The 24410-nt window shown below is 33.6% G+C and overlaps 1 protein-coding gene across 1 annotated transcript in view; it reads right to left on the reverse strand.

Annotated features, from left to right (window-relative positions):
- LOC100374775 (protein unc-80 homolog) overlaps nucleotides 1-24410 on the reverse strand; it is a 125908-nt gene that overhangs the window by 32827 nt on the left and 68671 nt on the right. Inside the window, exons 6-26 of the mRNA XM_085498737.1 lie at nucleotides 22869-23047; nucleotides 21521-21684; nucleotides 20487-20776; nucleotides 17291-17412; nucleotides 16134-16272; nucleotides 15533-15717; nucleotides 14995-15210; nucleotides 14558-14693; nucleotides 13675-14088; nucleotides 10322-10426; nucleotides 9882-10004; nucleotides 9205-9395; nucleotides 8871-9068; nucleotides 8528-8737; nucleotides 8265-8403; nucleotides 7519-7700; nucleotides 7035-7169; nucleotides 6544-6727; nucleotides 4664-4792; nucleotides 3897-4052; nucleotides 3189-3289 (exon numbers count right to left, since the gene is read on the reverse strand). Coding sequence (XP_085354863.1) covers nucleotides 3189-3289; nucleotides 3897-4052; nucleotides 4664-4792; nucleotides 6544-6727; nucleotides 7035-7169; nucleotides 7519-7700; nucleotides 8265-8403; nucleotides 8528-8737; nucleotides 8871-9068; nucleotides 9205-9395; nucleotides 9882-10004; nucleotides 10322-10426; nucleotides 13675-14088; nucleotides 14558-14693; nucleotides 14995-15210; nucleotides 15533-15717; nucleotides 16134-16272; nucleotides 17291-17412; nucleotides 20487-20776; nucleotides 21521-21684; nucleotides 22869-23047 — 3698 coding nt within the window. The remainder of the gene's footprint in view (nucleotides 1-3188; nucleotides 3290-3896; nucleotides 4053-4663; nucleotides 4793-6543; nucleotides 6728-7034; nucleotides 7170-7518; nucleotides 7701-8264; nucleotides 8404-8527; nucleotides 8738-8870; nucleotides 9069-9204; nucleotides 9396-9881; nucleotides 10005-10321; nucleotides 10427-13674; nucleotides 14089-14557; nucleotides 14694-14994; nucleotides 15211-15532; nucleotides 15718-16133; nucleotides 16273-17290; nucleotides 17413-20486; nucleotides 20777-21520; nucleotides 21685-22868; nucleotides 23048-24410) is intronic.

Consider the following 24410-nt stretch of genomic DNA (forward strand, 5'->3'; position numbering starts at 1 on the left):
ACTTTAATAAACATAGTTGAACTCTGGTGACCTTGCCCTTTGTTATATATTATTATTTCCTTTATCATAGTTTATTTCAATATGTATATGCATTGTCATAATTAATTTTGAATACAAACAAGTTTTGGGATTGAAACAACAGTCTACTGAATGTCTTTGATTGATGTAAATATCTTACAAAAACATTTGTGTCTAATTTGTTTAATTATTTTAAAAACATAATTTCCAGTTGGCTGAACATGATGAAAAATTGTAGTTGTATGCACTGTTTTATTCATTCATAGCACATATTGGGGACAGAATATCTCTTTACAAGGGAATTATTATACATGGTCTGTGAGAGGGTATAATTTACATGACATATTGGAGGCAGAAAATCTGTTCAGAGAAAGGGGATATAATTCATATTGGGAGCAGAATATCTGTTCAGAGAGGAGGATATAATTCATATTGGGAGCACAATATCTGTTCAGAGAGGGGGATATAACTCATATTGGGAGTAGAATATCTGTTCAGAGAGGGGGATATAATTCATATTGGGAGCAGAATATCTGTTCAGAGAGGGGGATATAATTCATATTGGGAGCAGAATATCTGTTCTGAGAGGGGGATATAATTCATATTGGGAGCAGAATATCTGTTTAGAGAGGGGGATATAATTCATATTGGGAGCAGAATATCTGTTCAGAGAGGAGGATATAATTCATATTGGGAGCAGAATATCTGTTCAGAGAGGGGGATATAATTCATATTGGGAGCAGAATATCTGTTCAGAGAGGGGGATATAATTCATATTGGGAGCAGAATATCTGTTCAGAGAGGGGGATATAATTCATATTGGGAGCAGAATATCTGTTCAGAGAGGGGGATATAATTCATATTGGGAGCAGAATATCTGTTCAGAGAGGAGGATATAATTCATATTGGGAGCAGAATATCTGTTCAGAGAGGGGGATATAACTCATATTGGGAGCAGAATATCTGTTCAGAGAGGGGGATATAATTCATATTGGGAGCAGAATATCTGTTCAGAGAGGGGGATATAATTCATATTGGGAGCAGAATATCTGTTCAGAGAGGGGGATATAATTCATATTGGGAGCAGAATATCTGTTCAGAGAGGAGGATATAATTCATATTGGGAGCAGAATATCTGTTCAGAGAGGGGGATATAATTCATATTGGGAGCAGAATATCTGTTCAGAGAGGGGGATATAATTCATATTGGGAGCAGAATATCTGTTCAGAGAGAGGGATATAATTCATATTGGGAGCAGAATATCTGTTCAGAGAGGGGGATATAATTCATATTGGGAGCAGAATATCTGTTCAGAGAGGGGGATATAATTCATATTGGGAGCAGAATATCTGTTCAGAGAGGGGGATATAATTCATATTGGGAGCAGAATATCTGTTCAGAGAGGGGGATATAATTCATATTGGGAGCAGAATATCTGTTCAGAGAGGGGGATATAACTCATATTGGGAGCAGAATATCTGTTCAGAGAGAGGGATATAATTCATATTGGGAGCAGAATATCTGTTCAGAGAGGAGGATATAATTCATATTGGGAGCAGAATATCTGTTCAGAGAGGGGGATATAATTCATATTGGGAGCAGAATATCTGTTCAGAGAGGGGGATATAATTCATATTGGGAGCAGAATATCTGTTCAGAGAGGGGGATATAATTCATATTGGGAGCAGAATATCTGTTCAGAGAGGGGGATATAACTCATATTGGGAGCAGAATATCTGTTCAGAGAGGGGGATATAATTCATATTGGGAGCAGAATATCTGTTCAGAGAGGAGGATATAATTCATATTGGGAGCAGAATATCTGTTCAGAGAGGGGGATATAATTCATATTGGGAGCAGAATATCTGTTCAGAGAGGGGGATATAATTCATATTGGGAGCAGAATATCTGTTCAGAGAGGGGGATATAATTCATATTGGGAGCAGAATATCTGTTCAGAGAGGGGGATATAATTCATATTGGGAGCAGAATATCTGTTCAGAGAGGGGGATATAACTCATATTGGGAGCAGAATATCTGTTCAGAGAGGGGGATATAATTCATATTGGGAGCAGAATATCTGTTCAGAGAGGGGGATATAATTCATATTGGGAGCAGAATATCTGTTCAGAGAGGGGGATATAATTCATATTGGGAGCAGAATATCTGTTCAGAGAGGGGGATATAACTCATATTGGAAGCAGAATAACTACACATATTGGGGACATAAAATTAGCATATCTCTGTTTGAGGGGGTATAATTCAAGCACATATTGGAGGCAGCGTATCTGTATGCCAGAGGGTATAACTTATGGTTCATATTGGGGGCTGAATAACTCAGAGGAATTAATTCAAGGCAAAAATCAAGAGCAGACTACATTTTTATGTTTCTCTCCACTAAAAAGTCTGAACTGCTATGTGAATGTATTAATTCAGGTATAGCAAAAATATTTGCAAAAGGTATGTTTTCCATGAATTTCACAAATATACACTGTATGTCAACCTGCATTCAACTAGGGAGCAACGCATCTAAAAAAAACATCACATGCTAAAAAATTGTGAGCCCATATTGTAAATTTGAACACAGATAGGGAGTGCATTATTTTTGTTTTGATAACTTTGGACTAGCAGATATAATTGTCTATCAGCTTCAGATCTTGATCAAAAGTTTGGTATCCAAAAGGGTTATTCATAGGAGTGCTTATATCGATTATCTTGTTTTCTGTTTAGATAGTTTATGTATTTTATTGGTACCGGTATGTTTGCACATGTGCATTAGACTGTGCAACAAACGACGACAACAGACATTTTTCCCTTTATATATTACTTCCTTTCATCTTTGATGATACAAGCAAGGTAATAATAAGCCGTAAAAATAATACAATTCATCTTTGGTTTGTAGATAATAAAGTATTTTTCTTTGTCACACACTATTCATACAGTCCTAGCAAGTTGTTCTGTGAAGCCTCTTTGGCAAGTTTCCTTACATTATTTCTCGGTGTTATCATAGCTTGCTAGTTTACAGTAACCAAGTTTTTGAACTGATTGCAAATGGTTAAGTGGACTAACACACAAAACACTTCAGGATGATCGTGTGAACAAGGTACTGTTTTATCATAAAATGTTTTAAAGTTGTTTTCCATTAAAATAAACACAAAATAAATCAAACCTGTTTATTTCTTTTTGTAAGCTTCTCAAGAAAGTGACGAAGAAATAAAGCAGGTTCTTCCACCAAACAACTCCATATGACTTTGTTAGCAACTTCACTGACTGAAAGAAAAGGAATATGAAGTGAGCCATCTCATCACTATTAAATTGTCATTTTTGTAATTTCACACAAAATACTGTAAAACATGTTGAAAAAACGCCATGCAATTTTAGCGAATTGTGGTAAAATAACGTACCCGGTAGTAGTGAAATGTTGATTTAGCGAATCTCTCTTGTCATTGTTGATTTCTTTGTTTGGTGGCCATTTTGAATTGATAATAAAGTCATTAGCGACATCTTGAATTAGCGAATCAGTTCTCTCGCTAAATTCGCAAAATAGACATGCTCGCGAAAAAGACATGTTTTACAGTAGTACAGGCATAAAATTCAAATTAATTTCATTACAGACCACAATATATATGATTAATGCTAAATTTTGATACTTTAATACACAAAATAAGCCCAGATAACTTTATTCCAGATTCTTTCACCAATCATTCAAGACCTAAAACGTGTTTTTCATCTGATTGAAATTAAAATTTGTTGGTTGTCTAAATTTTCAAAATGATGCATTAAAACTTTGGTGGTAAACTTTTTGTCTGATATTATACAAAAATGTAGTAATGTTTTTCAATAAATCACTTTCAAATAACAAGGAAAGATTACAAACCAGCAACGCCTTCTTCATTAACGTCTCCATCGTTCATCAACATTATGAGATGAAGAACTGCTGCACAGATGCATGATGGGAAAAACACCTGAGTTGCATGTGAATGACTATGTGTCTGTCTTTCCGTTCTATCAGCACCGGTATTCTCTTCATCACCTAAGATCAAAATTAGCATTACGCATAAATTAGAACTGTAAATTGCAAACCAGATGGCAGCAGAGAAAAAGGGAAAACTGGAGAATCAGAGGGAGCTATCGAACATTGCAAGCATAAGTAAACAAGCATAAAACAACAACTAAAACAAAACAAAAACAAGTGCTTGAGAATTTAACCACAGTACCACACCATTTTTTTCTTTTTTTTTCAACTATGAAACTATCTGCAGAAAATGAAAATATTTGTAAGGCAAACAAGAATAGAAAGCATATCTAATTTGTGCCAAATAGTAGCACTATACTCTACACTGATCCATTTAACCACCCACCTAATACTAGAAGAAGGAAAAAGGAAAAAAAAAGAAAACAAAAGTAAAAGTCAGCAGAAATTGGTTCTTAATTCAACTGGAATAATATTGGACTAAACTTAAAGGCAGAAGAGAATTTTATAAATGTATAAAAATAATAAAAACATGAAATAATAACATTAAATTTAACATTAATATTGCCATACAGTGTTCGCAAATCAAGCGATTTCATTGTAATGTTAAATGAAAAGGAAGTAACTAAGTATATTCTGAAAGTAAATATTCAAAGAGTGTTATGCTCTACCTGGGCTTGTTAATGTGGAACCAGACCAGAGGGATGCCCGTCGCAAAGATACATTTCTATTACGTGTCAAATTACTGGCAACAATCGCAGGCTGGGCAGTAGAATGGCGTCGGGTTTGGCAGGGTTCGTCTATTGAGCCGCAGCAGATGTGAAGATATTGCAAGGAGTTACATGGTTGGGTTTTCGTAACGTTCATGCGCAGCGAAGGATGGATGAACGAACGTACGACAGCAGGTTACAGAGGAATAATATACAAGCCAGCCACAGCAGAGTAATGATGATGTGAGAAATGAAATGATTAGAAGAAGTGGTAATAATTAGCATATATTTGCATATAGTGACATGATTAGCATAAATTTGCATAGAACTGATTTATCATGCATTAGAAACAGAGCGTTGTAAGTCAGAGAGTGAAATGCAATAGAGAGTGTTTGCTTAGATGGAGACATATGATCTGTTTTTGGGCATGCACTTAAGGAGTCCCCTATAACAGGCCTGCCTAGCTGTTCCGGTTTCTACCTCAAACCTACATTCACATGCGAAGACTGCAGCAAGTGCAGAAATAAAAAGTCGCAAACCTTGAGGAATGGATTTACTCGCATAAACTAGAGAAATTGTCTACAAAAAAACACAACCACCCTAATAATCTAAAAAAGTATGGAAATAATCCATCAACAGAATCATTATTGCAAAAAAAGGAAAGAAAAAAGTTTAAGAATGACAAACATTCAAACTGAAAGTTGATATATTCCTGGAATAAACGAGAGGCTAGCAGAAAGGTTAATACAACTTAGATTACAGAATTCAGAGAATAGTAGACAAATGAAAAAAAAAAATTGGATACATAATAGTAAAGTGATACAATCATTCAAATTTTGTGTAAAAAAAAACATGTTTCACGTGTGTGTGTCACATGGGACTCATACATGTACAAAACACGGAGAAGCATGATGTCTGGTGTTTTAAAGCTAAAAATAATCGAGTAAGAATACAAGAGAAAGTCATCAAGATAAAAACTAAAACTAAATTACAAATATTCTACAAGCTCACTGTTAGGCAGATTAAGATGCAGCTACTGAAGACAAACAACAACAGAAACTATTTTATATTTGACACATTAATGAAAACTTATATTTGTAGAGAGAGTTATGAAAATGTCTCTATAACAGTCAAATCTTGATTGTATTAACTCCATCACAATAAAAAACCAAGCTTGCAATGAACAGTAATTTGCATATTGCTATTGTTTTTTACATGACAGACATTGTCATATCCACACTTATTTTTATAGTGTTACAGTAATATTCTCAGAGTGTATCCCAAAAAAAGACCCATAAATTATTCCCACTATATATATATTTTTAATTTGATCAAGTCCTGTTGTCAATGCACCACATTTTTAATCATTCAAAGGGTTAAGCTTGGTTCTTGGAAATTACCCCCTCTAGTGGCAGATTAGTTATGAACTACAGTTAAAGTAATCATAGTCACGCAAACATATAAATTACAACACGCAACACTGAATTCAAATTTGCATCCGCAGCAGCAGAACGTGTCACTAATGTTGGTTGATGCACTCCTCACTATTACGGTATATTAATAAGAAGTATGTTGACTATATTTCAGGACTGATGCTAATTAATCTCTGATCATTTCATCACCAAATTGGCAAAGCCGTATTAAAATTTAGTTATCTTATAAAGACTTTTTTTTCCTAGCAACAATTATATTTTCAAAATTAATAACAATAAAACAACAGATAGACATATTAAAACAATTAAAAGCAACAACAGAAACTAAAAATAATAATTTGATACGAAGCATAGTACTTTACAAAATATAACGAAAAAAGTCACGAAAATCAAGCATGATTAACCTACCTCCTTCCTCATCAGATAAAACATTATGGGATGGTTCATATGATGCCTGCGGGATAACTGGAACAGTCGACAGACTGAACTTCTCGCGAGCCTTGCGCTTTTTCTCCTCTTCTGCACACTTCATTTTCTGAAGGTGTTCAAGCCTCTGATTGGTTCTTGTCACTGCTGCTGCAGCAAATGACCTCTGAATAATGTTCAGAAAAGAATGACATTCGTTTTTATTATAAGAAGAGTCATGACCATATCATTTAGAACATATCTGATTAACAAGGTTTGGCAAAATATACTGTTTTTTCTATCAAATAACAAAATATTTCCTTGTCCTTTTCAGTTATATAGAAATAATATAAAGAAAACCTATACAAGGCAACAGAAGTACATACAACTATTTCTTTATGTTATATACCATATTAACCAGTTAAAGGCCTGATTTGAGGTTATAACAAGATGTTTTTATTTGAATGCAATATTGTATAATCAAAGAGCCTTACCCGCTCGTCATACTGACTGACAGTTTCTTCAATTGTTGTACTTAATACTGGCATCCATGGCGGATCAACTACGGGCATTCCAGATATTCCAATAGTTGGTGACGGAAGCGTAAAATCGATACTTGGCGGGGGAAGCTATGAAACAAAATCGTTCATTCCTTACATTAAGCGACACAATTTAAAATACAAACAACATAATTGATTCGCTTCACATTCATTTAGTCTCTTTTTTTAACATATCAATATCACAAATCATAATTATTCAAATAAACTCCTTAGGTGACTGGTTTTATGCTAGACAAATATTTAATATCAGTTGTTAGATATTGAATTCAACAATAAATAGTTTGTCAACATTTTGTTGAAACTATTGGTTGAAATTAGGCATAAACAGATTATTAATTATTTATCGCACAAGTAACAATGGTTAAATTATTAGAAACTGCAAGAACATGTTAACAGCGAAGACAACAGTTATTTGTACCTTGAAAATACTACTTGCTCCTTCTTCCATTCGACACCAGACTTGATGACGACATTTCCATAGTACTTGAAATCGTAACACCGCATCAACACGCTGTCCGGGTTCTCTATGGTGCATTTCACTGCTTATGATTTCTGTCACCAATGCTGGCATCTTCACAGCGGTGATTAAAAACACAGCAGCTATATATGGAAGAGAGTCATTTGAATATTCATGAAGATTAACCATAGAATGCCATTTCTTACCGCCAACATTTTTCACACATTTTTTTATATTTTCTTGTTAATTTTGGAGCAAATGAACGTAATTTACCATACACTCTTGATCAATATTTTTGCCAAAAGTATGGACAAAATTATGCAGTTTTATCTTGTGAGTGAAAACAACTTGTTTTGAAAAGTTGACTTTAGTATTCAAAAGGTCAAAGCAAACAGTCAAGTTCACAATATACAAACGTCTGTCTTTTTTTATGTTTTACACTGACATTTATATAATCATTTCAACAATAACTAAATGCCATTCTAATAATTCAACCACTCACAAATATATTTCAATTTCAGCCACCTCACTGATAATTGTTAATTGAAAGGAAGAATTCTAGTATATATGTATTGCCTGACAATCACTACTGTCACATCATACACATTATCAATATAGAACAATTAATCATTTATAAAACTGAATCTGTGTATATTTAAATGTTTCAACTGATGTCAAATTTTGAGATAATAATGATAATAATTTACCAGCTGATGCAGCGAGCTGTTGACTAGTGTCCAATAGAAGCTCCCAAGCTACAGGCAGAATATCTGTGAAAATATCTTCTGTTAAAACTGGTGCAGACTTTGACACAATTGCAAATGGACAGTGTACCAATGACATCACCTACAATGACATAACACAATTATACTTATACATGTATTTACAAAAAGTTTGCAATTACTGAAAAGTTACTGAAATCCTTGTCACCCTTGTTAAGTTGTCATGGTAACCAGTTAGAAAATCTAACCTGTGTTTTCATGTACTTCTGCAATGGAGTATCTTGTGGTCTTGGTTTACAATCCTCAATTGAGAGTGCATCAATGACGTTGGCTGCCTCAGCTGCTTTTATCTGATTGGATCCTTTGATCATACTAGCTTGACGCTCAAATGTTGACGATCCACTCTCTCGACGGAATTCACGGAAACTCTTCATTGGAGAGAACGGTTGTCCCGATTCCTAATGTAGATCAAAACGAAATTATATTGATTTCAGTACAATGTATTGATAAATGTGTGCATGCAATTGCAACAAACAATAACGCATGACATAATGTTCCAATCATAACATCACCGAAATAAATTCAAATAACCTTTCTTTTAAGTTTGACGTCCATTTTCTTCAATTCAATCTCTTCTGTTTTCTTGTAGCCAAATTCTTCTCCATATACTTGTCGAACACCTCGCATCAAGCGGAAACAGTTTCTCTTCTGTCGTTCATAGCAGTTAGGATGGCAATAATGTTTGTGATCGCAAATAAAATTACACTTGCTGGCGATATCAACAACAACCTATGAAGTTCAAATATCATTATCAGTGTTAGTTTTAAAATATCCCAATGAATATTCCACATATGAACCTGCATTACATTTTTTTTAAACAACTACAAAATGAGTGCATCCTCCAAGACTTAACAAATGCTCATACTTTTATCCATGGCATGTCTTTACTGAATTCAACATCCAACAATGCATCTGGTGTGCTGACAGTATCCGGTGTTTCTGGATCTTGTGGACTCGGCACCTCACTAACAACACTGCTGGTTTCCGCTGTCTGGTCATCTTCCTCAGAAGCCAGGCTAACTTTCCGGCCTTTACAACTTCCACTACGTCCAAGACCTGAATTTAGAAAACATGACGAAACTATTAAAATTTTGCCTGTGGTGAAAATAAGAGAAATTGAGACACCAATCAGCAGTAAATATACTGGCAATGACTGTCAAATTTTATACAACCTAAAATCTTGTGACCAATTCATAAAAAGAAAGGGGCAATAAAACTGTTAATCTGGCCACCAGAGGGCTAATACAGATATCTGATTTGCCTTGTACATGCACGGTGCCGAATCGAGGTAAATTTACATAAACACAAATGGTCTATTGCACATACTGTAAATTTCTCATAAATAATTCAATGCATACAATGTGACATTGAAATTACCTTTTCTAAAGCGTCTATTTTTGAAACTTTCCATCGGAGTCAACAACAGCTCAGTTGTTAGAGGCTCAACTTGCTGTGGTTGATGGTGTGCATGGTTTCAAAACCTATCCATTATCCTCACTTGTTATGCAATGCGAACAACAAATTGATACAAGATGCACTTACCTGATAAATTATCTGGTCTTTTACCGGACCGGAAACTGCCTTTAAGATTTGATCCACCTGAACGATTTTGACCTGGATGTCGGCGCAAAATGCGACCTGGTCTGACCTGCTTGGCACGTAGACCTATTACATAGATTATAGCATCTTTTATTTAGTACCCACCTCTCAGGTGGAGTAAGGTTATGAATGAGAAAATCCACACAAAAAGATGGTTTACAGTAAATATCTTATTTCAGCCATATATTGGGGGTCGCATGCTGAAAATACTGATCATTCAGCAATAAAATTACAAGCATAAAGTAAAAAAAATACTTTTAGTCTTAAAAATTCTGGCCATTCCACAAAAAAATATGCAGTCCCACATGGTTGATTCATGTGACATCCCATAATAGTTGTTTATGAGCATGGATCATTCCACTATGTAATAGGGGTGTTAGTACCTTTCTTGTCATCTCCTTCATTGGTTATGGTAGTATTACTGCTATGTGATGAGTCTGGTTCCTCACTCACAGCTGCAAAGCTGATTTTACGATCCCCTAGCAAAGCTACAAATATTAGAAAATTGTAACAGTTAGCAAAGTTTGACAAACTACAGAATTTTGTCATTTTCTACGAATGCACACAATTAAAACACTAAATTTACACACAACTACACCATGGATCTAGTGAAAGATCAACCCAAATACAAAATATGAAATGGTTTGGCCCCATAGAAAAGGATTTCAGTAGAGGGAAATAGAATAGAATAGAAAAGAAAAGAACAGTAGAATAAAGTAGAATAAAGTAGAATAGAATAAAATAGAATAAAATATAGGCTAAGGAAAAGAAGAATAAGACAGAACAGAAGTACATAATATTAAATAGAATAGAATAGAATAGAATAGAATAGAATAGAATAGAATAGAATAGAATAGAATAGAATAGAATAGAATAGAATAGAATAGAATAGAGTGAGGACAGGATAGAAGAGAATAGACAGGATTGGATATATTGCAGAATAGAATAGAATAGAATAGAATAGAATAGAATAGAATAGAATAGAATAGAATAGAATAGAATAGAATAGAATAGAATAGAATAGAATAGAATAGAATAGAATAGAATAGAAATCCAATTCATTATAGTTTTAAAAATGTGATTGATCTTTGCATTGATCCACATTTAAACCTAAAAGGCAAAGTTTTTAATAATAAGCAAGACTGCCCGCCTCCCCATTTATTGCCACCAATACAGGCTTATCATTGGTTGATAATGAATTGACCCTTATATGGTATGATAACGATGTAATGCGGTGATTGTGGTGTATGAAGACATTATCCTCTCCCCTCTATTATCAAACAAACTTGGCGTGTAACCATTTTTGAACAGACGTGACAGCATTTGTACTGGTATGTTATAATGATAAAATATTATCTGTAAAAATAGTATTCGTAAAATGTATGTTCAAACGTATTCGTGAAATGTATGTTCAAACACCTTGTCCTAGTCTCTTTTAGTAATTTTGTTCAGTAAATCTATAAATATTTTGTTCTGATACAAATCCTGTCAACTGCCAATCAACCAAAATGGTACAGAAATCATTCAGTGTAGCCTTTGCAGAACTGTCAAGTAAACTTAAACTTTCACTCAGGTGTAATTTATTCTCAGATCACAACATTCAGATATACATTTGAACTTTTATGCAGCCTGTTTTTATAGATATTCTGTCGGACTAAGGAGTTTATTTGAAATGTTAGCATGCTTAGAAAGTCTAGAGTAAAACTATACAGACCTAGGTGGTCTGGTGGAAAAAATTTACTTGGATGTGTTAAACTAACTTGGTATCTATAACATATAAGTCTTCATGAATAAACAAGACTGTATGCAAGTTAAAATATATCTTAATGAACACATGGCATAAAATCAATATACACTTTAAAGATCTGAGTAGAAAAAGAACCATTTTGTGAAAAAAAATGGTTACTTATGTACACCCAAAGCAATGTTTCCCTAGGTGACTCATAAAATGTTCAGACATCAATACATATATACCAGCTACAGAAAAAGTAAATTAGATAGCAGTCATTTATGAACAACCTAGGAAGTCTTACTTTGGGGGGTACATTATTTGAATTTCGACTTAATCAGATTATTATTATTTTGTGTTAATAAAGTTGTCAAGTTCTGCAAAGGCAACTTTTATAATTATTACAGTGCAAAGCAACAATGCAAAGCTTAAGCTACCTTAGCGTCTAATTTCAAAAATGACAGACTCCACCATTTAACACTGATGTAGTAAAAAATAAACTAGGCAAGCAGCTAAAGCTAACAAATGATTTCTTTTTTCACAATAGCTGCGTGTGGTGAGATGTGGATTGCTGGAAAATTCTCAGAGATTCTCACAGCCCTAATTATATATATATTTTTGGTAAAATTTTCTGGGATATCAGGAACAGTGTGAGAATGTAGTGTTTTGTGCAGTTGTTCCAGTATGTGACGAAAAAACAAAAAAAAATAAAAGATGACAAATTTCCATGGAAACGATATCAATGGAAATTGTGTAAATGCTTGTCGAATGTATTCACACCTCCCGCTCCCATCAGTGATGGATACATGCATGCAAGATGTTGTTTATCGAAAGGGGGAGGGATCTTAATCAATGACACTATAGTAAAGGAAGGAGTTTTTTCTTAAGATATTTTTTCACGATTTTGAAAAAATAAGATATACAAAAATCAGGCAACACAGACAAAGACAACTACAGACACATTGTAACAGTTTAACACAATTATTTGTCTAAAATTGGATATCTGATTTGTAAGAGATCTCTTGCATGCAGACTGTAGTTATAGTAATTAAACTAAACTAACTATTATCTCAGAGTGGGACGGAGAGGGTGCACAACTAGTGACTGTGAGATATTTCCACAATTTGGGCCAGGTCTCAATGTTTGCGCATCCTACGTGTATTGTGCATTAACGATCACTTTTGAGATGAAAGAAAACTATGATATGAAATGCGAGGATATGCATGTGAAACAGGAGGGGGTGATTTCGGTCTTGCAGCTGCTGCAGTGAGAAAGAAAGGGTGAAATTGACGAGTGACATCATTGGTAACCATGGCAACATGGGATTTTGTTACTCACCAGCATAAATTTCATGCAAATGAACACAAGGCAAAAGAAATATATCCAATTAGCATGATATTAACATATTTAACACTTTTTTTTTTTCACTGACAAATTTAACAATAAATTTTTTTGTTTTTGTCCAAAATTGTTATCAATATTATATTGCTGTGCTGGACAGACAAGGCAGGTATATTTTTGCCAAAGAATTGTAATTGATCGCGGTGTTAGTAGTATATAAATGTATATTGGTAGTGTTTCTAATTGCAGTACAGAATACAACAAACATTTTGCATATAAACATAAACATATACACACATTGTGCTGTTCAAAATAGTAGTATACAATGTAGTCACAGCCTTGGATAAAAGAAGAAAAAACACTAGAGGAAAACATCATAGAGATAGTTTACCTAAAATAAAAGATTTGTTAATAGAATGATATATGCAGTATTATTCAAACTGTGTAATTTACAGTTATAACATATAGCTGGTAGCAATCAGCAAAGTGAAATATACGTTGTAGATATCAGTCTATAGTGTGAATAGTAATGTGCCTAGGGAGTTAGAATAATTGCTATCATCCTAAAGGGTCTGGTGATAAAACTCTTGATCACAAGGACCTTGTTTGCACACCAAGCAGATATCGATTTCATACAAAAGCGATGGTGGTTCACGGCAAACCTACCTGCAGGGATATCCACTAATAATGTAGCTAGACTATGTCGAGCAGCCGACGGGCTAGGTGACGCCATACTGGGTACATCGCTGTAAGGTCTTGACGGTGATGTTATACTGCAATGTCTTACTGGTCCACTAGTTTCTACTTTGTCAGAAAATGCAAGATCAAATCGGCGTGCCCTCGGCACTTGATCAGAATGGCTTGAGGCATCAGTGCCAGATCTACCAGACAATAATATACTATAATGCCTAGTGTGTCCTGAAATTCCATCTTGACGGTCTGAAAATCCACGGTCAAATCGTCTAGGTTTTGGCAAAAATTGATATGTTTCTCTCATGAAAGTAGTTATTTCTAGTAACAGTTGAGCTGCTACCATTTTTAGCGCATGTGGACAACTGTTTCCACTCTCATTGACCGTTGCTAGTGAGACAAATAGAAGAATTAGTTAAAGAGAGTTGAACAATATCATTGTATATTACTTGCATGCATAGCCGTCAGAAATCCCTAATTTTCCACCAACCCAATACAAGGGCAATAAACAGGTGTCAAAAACTTGCTTTTCCCATTTTATCTCAAAACTTTTACTAAACTTGTTTTGTTGATAGTTGTGCTGAAACTTTATAAAGATGTTACAATAGAAACATAACACGTTAGGTCCTCCGTGCACTAAACATTCCAAATTAAAGAACCTGCAATATGCACAAACATGTGTTACACGTGTTGTAGACACTAATCCATTGTTTCATACTCAACAAACATGTAACTGATATAATAAAAACAGCTCTTAAAAATGTTTCCAATTCAAATTAATTCTTTGATGTAATCTATCGATGAACTCAAGGAGATCATTAAAAACAGTTTATCAGTTGCCATAACATCAGTACTTTACCTTCATCCAGGAAATCTTCTTCATCATCTTCTTGCCTGAGTTGTTTCTTAACAGCAGGATCTCTTATCAATGTTACCATGGAAACTGCCTCTTTGGCTTCTATCCTCTCTATCTCTTCAAGTCTGGCAGAAATAGCCTGTATAAAAAAATATGGATGCAATTTCCCTTGCTGAAAATCAGTCACTATGAGCATTATTACAAATGTACATGTACAAATATAATGACATTAACGTAATTATAAATTTCTTCTTCTGCTTTGTTTTAATAATATATTTAAAACTAAATGCAAACTATGCTCATGGCATCAACATCAACAATATTCACAGTATTTACAACATACACGTAAAGTGATATTTTGTATCCTTTAAAACAAAAATTTGAAAAAGTTACAAAACTGCCACTTGAATTATTCATAATAGGAAAGATGTCTACAATACCTCTCCCCATAGATAAAACATCCTGGCAGCATTCCGCTGCAATGTGATATGTCTTCTGTGACCTGAATATGGCCTGCTATGGCTGCCTGCTCGCAGACGGAAATCCACTTTACAGTTTGAGCCTCGCATCCACTCAGGCCAATCCCCTTTGTTGCATCGATGGACAAAGAAAGCACACTCCATAAAAAGAGCCGCCCTAGATACTACTGGTGCTTCCTATAAAGCAGTATTTCGAAAATCACAATTATTATGCAAATTAGAAGATTAGGGAGTATGGGTTTCAGCTAAAATCAGCTCTACAGATTTTCCCAGACCACCACGTACAAAGTTTCAAAAATATATGCACAGAAACAATGGAAAACAAAAGCATATTCAGAAGAATAATAGAAGACAATTACATATGCACAAATACAATGGAGGACAAAAGATTGATAATAAAAATCATAGATGTTGCTGACAGGGCCTGTAACTGGTTTAACTGGTTGCTAGGCAATTTCTTCCAAAGACAACACAAGGGGTGAATGTTAAACTCACTTACCAAGTCTAAAGCTGCAGCCAGGAGTTCTGGATCTGGTACTGTACCAGGATTACAGCAATCTAACATAAATGCAAAGCGCAACATTCCAGATTTTATGGCAGCCTTGTTCACAAGTTTCTTCTCACGAAAACGAATCGGCTCTGCATAATCTTGAAGATCATCGATAGAACTTCTGCGGCTAGAATCTGAAGACATTTGTTTAATAGTGATAATACATAATTTACTTTACTGGTATACAACATATTATGAATATTGTAATAAATATTGGTTTATTTTCAAATTAGTTGAAAAACAGTGGTCATTGTTTCATGTTTGATATTCGTCCTGTACAACACCTTTAAAATACAGTATGTAGATTGTTTGTTTACATACAATTGTGTATTCCATGATGAGCATTGCCCTTTAAAATAAATAATAAATTTATCAACAAGGGCAAAACGACATTAATTTCATACAAAGAACATCACACAACATACTGTGAAGTTTTTATTTGTCAAAAGGATTAAATTTATTTAGCATCTGGTGACACAAGGCCTGGAAGAAAACCTCAAGAAAATAAAGTTTGTTTTCAAGGCAACTTAAATATTAGTTTTATACATACCATTTTTCTCTTCATAACTGATATCTTTTCGGCCCCATTTTCTGAACTTCAGAAAAAGAGGATGTTCATCCATTCTTTTACTTTTTCTGTGTTGACTGAAGCCAGCACTCAGCGTTGACTCACCGGGTCGAATTAACACCTGGCGTGGAACAATGAGTTGGATTAATGTAGGTTTCAAAATTAAACATTGTAGATTGCACTGCAGGGACGTATGTTAGAGTGTTGTGTTTGTGATTTGAGTGTGAGTGATCTGACTGGATGTTACAGTGAGTGTAAATTATGGTGAGTTACAGTGATCTTATAGTGAGTTTACAGTGATCTTATAGTGAGTTGCCCAATGTAGAGAGAACTGAGTGCGAGTCAGTGAATTATCTGAGCTAGAGTTATTTACAGTGAGTTGCGCAATGTAGAGTATAAGTTGTGATCTCATAGTGTAAGTTAAAGTGAGTGATCGAAGCATGAGTCAATTTGAGGGATTTGATTGTGAGTTACAGTGTGTGATCTGATGAGTTACAGTGAGTGTGAGTGAGTTACATTGAGTGAACTGAGTTGTTACAGTGAGTGAGCTGAGAACAATGATTTGACCATGCATTAATGCTCTGAACGTAAGTAAGTAACAGTGTTCGGGACGTGAGTTAAAGTGATCATGTTGTGAGTTACAGTGAGTAATCTGATGAGTTACAGTGAGTGATTTGAGTGCAACTCAGTAAGTGAACTAAGGTGTTAGAGTGAGTGTGAGTGAGTGAATAATCTGAGTAAGTTACAATGAGTGACTGATGAGTTAAGTGTGAGTCACTGAGAGAACTGAGTGTTAGTTACAGTGAGAGCTGAGAACAATGATTTGAGCATGCATTAGTAATCTGAGTGTGAGTTTCAGTGATTTGGTTGTGAGTTACAGTGATTTGGGTGTGAGTTACAATGATCTGGTTGTGAGTTACAGTGATCTGGATGTGAAAAATGCAGTGCGACAATTAGTCACTATATACACAAAAAGTAGATGTACTTACCAGATACCTACTTCTAATCATATAAAATTAAGAAACACATTCAGCTCAGGAATTTTTAAAATTCGTTCATCGTTCAAATCAAACCAAATTTCTTCCAAAATGACACATTTTTATTTTTTTGTACTGTTGCTGAATGTTTAGAAATCCCACCTTCCTGCTGGAACCTCTTCTTTCTGATGAGGCGTGTTGGTCATCACTCAACTCGCTGCCTTCTCGCATGGACTCATCATCTGCTCGTAAAGTTTTGTGTCTCCATGTGGTAACTGCGTGAGCTTACAAGAAACGCAGAAAATGCATTCGAGCTCTAGCCATCAATAATGTCATGCACATGCTACTACAGTAGTAGACAGTCTTCAGGGCATTCTAGGGATATCAGTCTATGGGGATAGACAGTCTAGAGGTGTAGGCAGTCTACAATGATAAAAGTCTTCAGGGGTATGGATCAACAGATATGACTTAACAAATAAAATGTTCTGACTAAGACCTTACTGTTGCACGATTTTTTTTCTCAATTTTCTATTCTTAAACAAAGCAAATCGCTAACAGATATAAAAAAAGTTTTTAATTTACTTCAGAGAAAATATGCCAAATAATAAGCGTGCAAAATCAAATTATGATGTAACTTTTATTAATTTTAAATCAGATGGACATAATTTTTAATTAGCTACAGGTCTTAATCAAAAATTTTAAAAATATATGGAAAACAATTATTTTGTGAAAGATGATAATATTTGACAATGCATTCAAAAGGCTAAAACTGATACACTGGTAACAAACAGAATGGAATGGAACAATGGAATGCTAGCAATCACCACCATATTAAACTAAAAGATTATAGAACCATATCATATGGTATTAACTAATGTACATCATCTATCTACATAGTAACTTAAAGAGGAAGATTATAGCAAATATCACTATAGTAAACAACAAGACTATTGCAACCATTACCATGGTGACCTATGGTTCTATTTAAGGTAACATAGAATTGAAACAATGTTTTTATGTGTGAGGGTGATTATACCCCGATAATATTACAAAAGAGGGAAAATTGTAAAATGTTATTTATATTTAGATTCATACTCCACGAGGAATCCCATGGTGCATTTTACTTGAACAATTAGCGTCAAGCCATGAAAGACAAATAAATGTTTATAAATGAGAGGTTCTGATGTCATCATTATTGTAATGAAAGAAGCCAGATGCATTTTTGGACAAAAAATACTATCAATAAAAATTGGATTCAATGAGCTTGTCAGGCGCCATATGTGGGTATGTATTTGCTCCATATTTATCTATGAAATGGAATGGCCTTCAATACTGTTCACAGCAGAAACTAATCTGAGAACAGACATATAATATTATATTTATTTCCTTTGCAATTTATTTCAGCTTTTTTCACTGAAGTTAAGTGATGTGAAAATAAAATCTTTTTTTCATATTTTTACATTCAACTCGGTGAAAATGAATTCCTTACAAAACACCCAAAAAGTATTTCAGGCAAAAATTGCAGGTAAATTAAAAAAAAACTTTACAGTATAATATTTTAAATTATCATTCCAACTGTGTTTTCAGAATGCAATCATACCTGAACAAAATCTATTCCAGTAGAAACAACAGCTTTTGAAACTGAAAAAATCAGCATATCAACACTGATTCAATATAATTTCATGTATTTACATAATATAAATTATACATTTTGGTTGCTTAAAAAGTTCTCAATTTGTTGTGGGGATTTATGCAGATGCAATTTCCATGTCTTTACCTATTGTACACAGTAGTTTTTCCCGCCAAAATGTTAGTACTTTTTTTCAAATTGTTAATTTTGTTCTGAATGGACTTATTAGTGACAGATATTGATCAAAATTGAATATTGAAGAAAATGAGGACAATTTTATTTCATTAAAGATGATTTCAGATTTGCCATAGAAGTAGGCCATGTGTGATATTGTATTTTATAGTATGTATGAAAAGCATGACAAATAAAACAGGGGAAGTAATAAATATTAAATTATTCATCTGACAATAATCAGCAATTTATATGCAAATTTACAAGGAATAAGCAAAAACATTCAACTACTTATAAAGACAGCTAATAAAGTAGTGTGTTTAAATTACATGAATAGATGAAGGAGAAAACAGGTTTGAATTACAGTAGCCAGACTACCATAAAATTTAGTTTGAGCTGTCAAAAAGTCTCAAAGCAGACTTGTAGTTTTCAAGAAGTAGTCAAAAAATTACCCTGCAAATAATTTTATTCCCATTTTTTAAAATTTTTCTGTTTATTTTGAACCATACAGACAGCTTTTAATTGTGGCACATCTTCATAAAAATGTAATGTGATTTTGTTAATATTGAATTTTAAGAAAGAGAGAAAGAGAGAGAGAGAGAGAAAAAGTAAATAAGGTTGCCCTACTGACACCCACATGCTTTGTGTTAATTTTAAGCCAGGAATTCTTGACTGATTATAGAGTTTTACATTCTGTATAGTTATGTAAGGTCACATTCACTACATTTTATAGAGATTGGTTGGTAACAATGGTATCTAAGGTTGAAATTAATATACATAAAGGGGCACTAATCTCACAACAAATTTACTTTCTGGATTAAAATTACAATGGATAACAAAAGATAGATTAACATAAACAACATAAACAATAGTGTCCCATGATTCTTTTGTGCAATCCCTTGGCTTGGAAAATTCCCCTTTAAGTTTATACCGGTATATAATTCATGTCATTTTCAATAGATGATAATGACATATGAATATTAATCAACAACATCCAAATTTACAAAAAGGTCATATAACATTTTAGAAGTTAATGTAAACCAAAAACACTAAACTCGCGCTTATTTTTTGGTATTTACCAATCTGATTAATAATTTTTTTTATATATGATCACCCCTGATTACAATCAAATGTAGATAATTTTTTGAATCACCACTGATCGCAATCAATAGTAGACCATTTTTTAAGATCCGCAGATTACAATAAAATGTTGATATTTTTTTAAGATCACCACTGGGTACAATCAAATGTAAATAATTTTTAAGATCACCACTAATTAAAATCAAATGTAGATAATTTTTTTAAGATCACCAGATAACAATCAAATGTAGATCATTTTTTAGATCACCACTGATGAGATTTGTTAATCATTTAGAGCATACTAGTGAGTGCAGTTTGAAACAATAGATTTGATTGGTTGCTGCTCTTAGAACACAATTTGCATAGGTAATTGATCAGCCGTAGTTAGAGACATAGTTTTCTAATCTATTTAAAAAAAAAGTTGACGGAAACATTACTTATTTTTTATCTCAATTAATAATAATCATTAATAATTACCGATTTGGAAGACGCTGAATTTCCTTTTCCCACCAGAGTCGGATTTCTCTTCTTCACTTACGCATCCCAGATCAGATTTTACAGAACGTAACTTTCCGCCAGGGTCAAATGAATCCTCAGAACTGGTGCTAGCGGTAGGTTTTCGAAACTTTCGGCGAAATATACTTCTTCTGGACCTTGAGCTGGGACTTGTAGTCTCCTCATTAATCATTGACTGTGACCGGCGAAAGCGATTTGGTTTTCGCACTTTTTCTTCATCTCCGCTTTCACTACTTGCTGAATTTCTACGACTGCATAGAGAGACGTACATAAGAATCATAGTTAATTTCTTCAGTATTGTAAATATTTTGTTAGAAACTAAAGGATCATGAACAAATTAAAATAATATAATAATGCAGTATAGCGCCCTCATGAGGTAGATATGAAAAAACATGTACCTGCACCATGTGCAGGTTAGCACATGAAACACTTTGAAACATTTTGAAATCACAAGCGCAAAGCGTGAGTGAACTAAGAACCATGTAGAAAAAGTGCGTTTTTTCATGTTCCAATCAACTTCTAACATGTCTACAATAAAAAATTTGCTATTAATCCTCCATTGATATTGTTATTTTTATAGTATCAGTGTTGATTCTGATGGCAAAAGTGAAATACATTCAATGCAACCTTCACTACTAATCAAACAACATAATAAAGTTCCAGGCAGTTCCATGTGTTCCATGCATAGAGAATAGAAATTTGATTCCTTTTACTTGATTGGTGGAAATGGCTCTGCCAGTGGCAGGTTAGTACTTTAATAGGTAGATAATGGCAATGAAATAATCAATTATCACAACAACCAATGCTTCAATCTCAAAGCATTAGAAAAAACTAACAATTGAATACCTAATGAAATGTTCATTTCAAAATGAAACAAATGTTCACTATGTACTACACAGATCAGACATAGCAGACACTAACTAAAACAATCTTTTGCTCCTTCAAGGCAAATAGAATCACCCTGAGAAAAAAGATGTTTGGGTAAACAAACTCACATTATACTGGGCTTCTTTGCTTTCTGTTTCATTTCCTTTTCTTTGGCCTCCTTTTCACCTTTGTCTGCAGAGTCTAACATTCCGCTAAGAGCCACTCTTCTAAACACGCCGCCATGCGCTTCCTTCACGTACTGTAGTAATTGCCTAATCTCTCCATGTAAACTCTGTAAATATTCAACCAAATAAATTGATGCATTTAATTTAAACTACTTGTTTTTACATCTGGTGTATACATTGTGAGAGTCTATAATATGTGAATAATCTGTACTATTTTTACATCTGGTGTATACATTGTGAGAGTCTATGTGAATAATCTGTACTATTTTAACCCTTGCAATGTAAAAGTTAACTTTTGTCAACTTTCCGAAAATAAACATGCATAAATTTCCCACATTTTAAAAAAAATAAATCACCTAGACGACCTGTCGGCAATGGAAAATAATGTTCGTTTGGTTACAGAATTACAGAAAAATTCATAAAAATAGAAAAAATTATGGTGTTCATAACGTTCATGCACAATTTAAATGTGTTTTACTATTTTTTTTTTTTCATTTTCATAAATCTGTAGAATATATTACATGCATTGCAAAACCTTTCGTTGAAAAAGAATTTTGGCCTCAAATTAAGGTTGAATAAAGCTTTCTATTGGGTTAGAAGTAACATTTTAACATTTTGACCTTTGACCCTTAGACCATCTAAGGGATCTAGGCACATGTCGAAATTTGTAATCCTTCATGTTTGGAGAGTAATTACAGCAGTTGCGTTCACGTTAGTCGAGACCCACATTGGGACCCACTAGGCTTGTGCCAAAATCATTCATTCGTCGATCTGTATCTAACCCTAACATGGAAAACGATACGCATATGATGACAATAATAATTGTTAATAATAATTTTTTCACGATGATGTAGCATTGCAAAAAAATAACGATTACACACACAAGTTTTGAAAGTGTTGAGACATGAACGCCACTTTTGTCTTCCAAAAATCCAGTGTATTATCAAAGTTTGTAATCTTCTTTGTTTAATGCTAAAGTCCTTTATTACAATATTTTCACACTCCCTGAATAATTTGAAAGCTTGGTTTGGTGAAAGAGTATTCAGCAGTCTTGCATGTAACTTTCAATAAGAAAAGTATGAATGTCTGATTTATTTCTATAATACACGAATATCAATTGTTGGTAAAGTACGACCAATACAAATCAATAGCGAGTAACCCGGGAGGCCACCCTGGGTATTAACAACTGTACAAAAAAGCAATATCAGGAGATAACTTTTCACTGACTGGGAACATTATCTATAAATGCTTTCATACTGCTAATAAACACTACCGGTAATTTTTATCTTACCAAATTTTCTGGACTGTAAATTTCATCTTTGCTCTCCATAAATCTTGATACCAATCCTTTGAAGATGCATCCCACTACGGTACCTTCAATACCTTTCACTCCCGAGCCGCCGACACCGCTGCCAAAATTGGTTGCAAATCCACCTCGCGCAATACCTTCATTCGGTCCACCAGTCACAGCTGCCAAATAAGGCAATAACAAATTGATACAAAATACTATATAAGTATGATTATAACATTATATTTTTATGCAAATTGTCTTTTTGAAAATCACAAGAAATGAGAAATGCAATTGTTGGTATCACCATAGTAACGAGCTATATTCATTGGCTACAGATATTGATCTATTATTTCATCAATGCTATAGTCCCTGTTTGTATTTGGTAGAAATTTAGAATTGAACACAAAATCAAAATTTGTTAAAGTACATGTATGACCGAGAAATGATTAAGTACATACAAAATCAAAACCAACATGGCCGCCAGTTGGACTTACTGAATTAAATCACAAAACAAAACTATGTTTTTCATACCAATTAAATTTGAAATTCTAGAAATTTTAAATGACATTTTATAATTTTTTATGAAAATGGCCGCCAATCAGTCAAAATTATGTGTATCAGTATAACCCACTATGAGTGATGTCTGTTTGAATAAAGTCGGCCCAGATATGCCTGAAAAATGGTTGACAGGAACACATTCAAATGTTAATTTATGGTGTTAAGAGACAAATATTGCTGCCATTTGGTCAAAGGTCAATGAAAAAATAATTAAATCATCATGCATAAGTACACCACATGTATTTGTATTAACTTAGTACAAAATTGGTCCAGGCATGTTATCGGACAGGGGGAATCAAAAACCCATTCAAAGTTTCCCACTACATATATATAGTAGGTCTACTGGTAATAATGAAGGTCTATTTTGTGAAATGTGACAAAATCTGACAACAGAATTCAAAGGGCTAACATGGAAACTAAAAATTGATACAGTGGGAATATGTAATAATGCAAATTAGTTTATTTATTATGCATGAAATAATAAATCAAATGAAGAATTGTTGATATATTGATATATATATATATATAGATATATAGATATCAAATGGACACTGTTTATCCAGAACATGTATAATGAATACCATAGTGCAAGTTGTTATAATTATCATACAAATTGTTTCCTATTTCAGCCAAAGTTAATATTCAAATTCAAGACATAAAAAATAAAATAATATAAACAAAAAAAATAAAAAATATTACACTTACAGACAATGCACCATGCAAAAATGAGGAGAAAGCAGAAAAATAAATAAATACATATAAATAACTAGTAAATACTCTAATACAAGTTAACATAAGCTAGCAAAAGCTAGGAGATTAATACTGAAAACAAATACATTGAAATGCAAATATAATTTTTAAGGATAGAAATGTAGTTTTTTTTCACATTCTGAGTAGCAGTACATTCAACTAGAAAAAGTAATGGTAGGTGAAATTGGCTTTGAGACTGACCACTATAATATAACACATCCTGTTACTTATGAC

This window comes from Saccoglossus kowalevskii, chromosome 1 (assembly GCF_978046115.1).
Source record: "Saccoglossus kowalevskii chromosome 1, keSacKowa6.1, whole genome shotgun sequence".
In the NCBI taxonomy this organism is placed as follows: domain Eukaryota; kingdom Metazoa; phylum Hemichordata; class Enteropneusta; family Harrimaniidae; genus Saccoglossus; species Saccoglossus kowalevskii.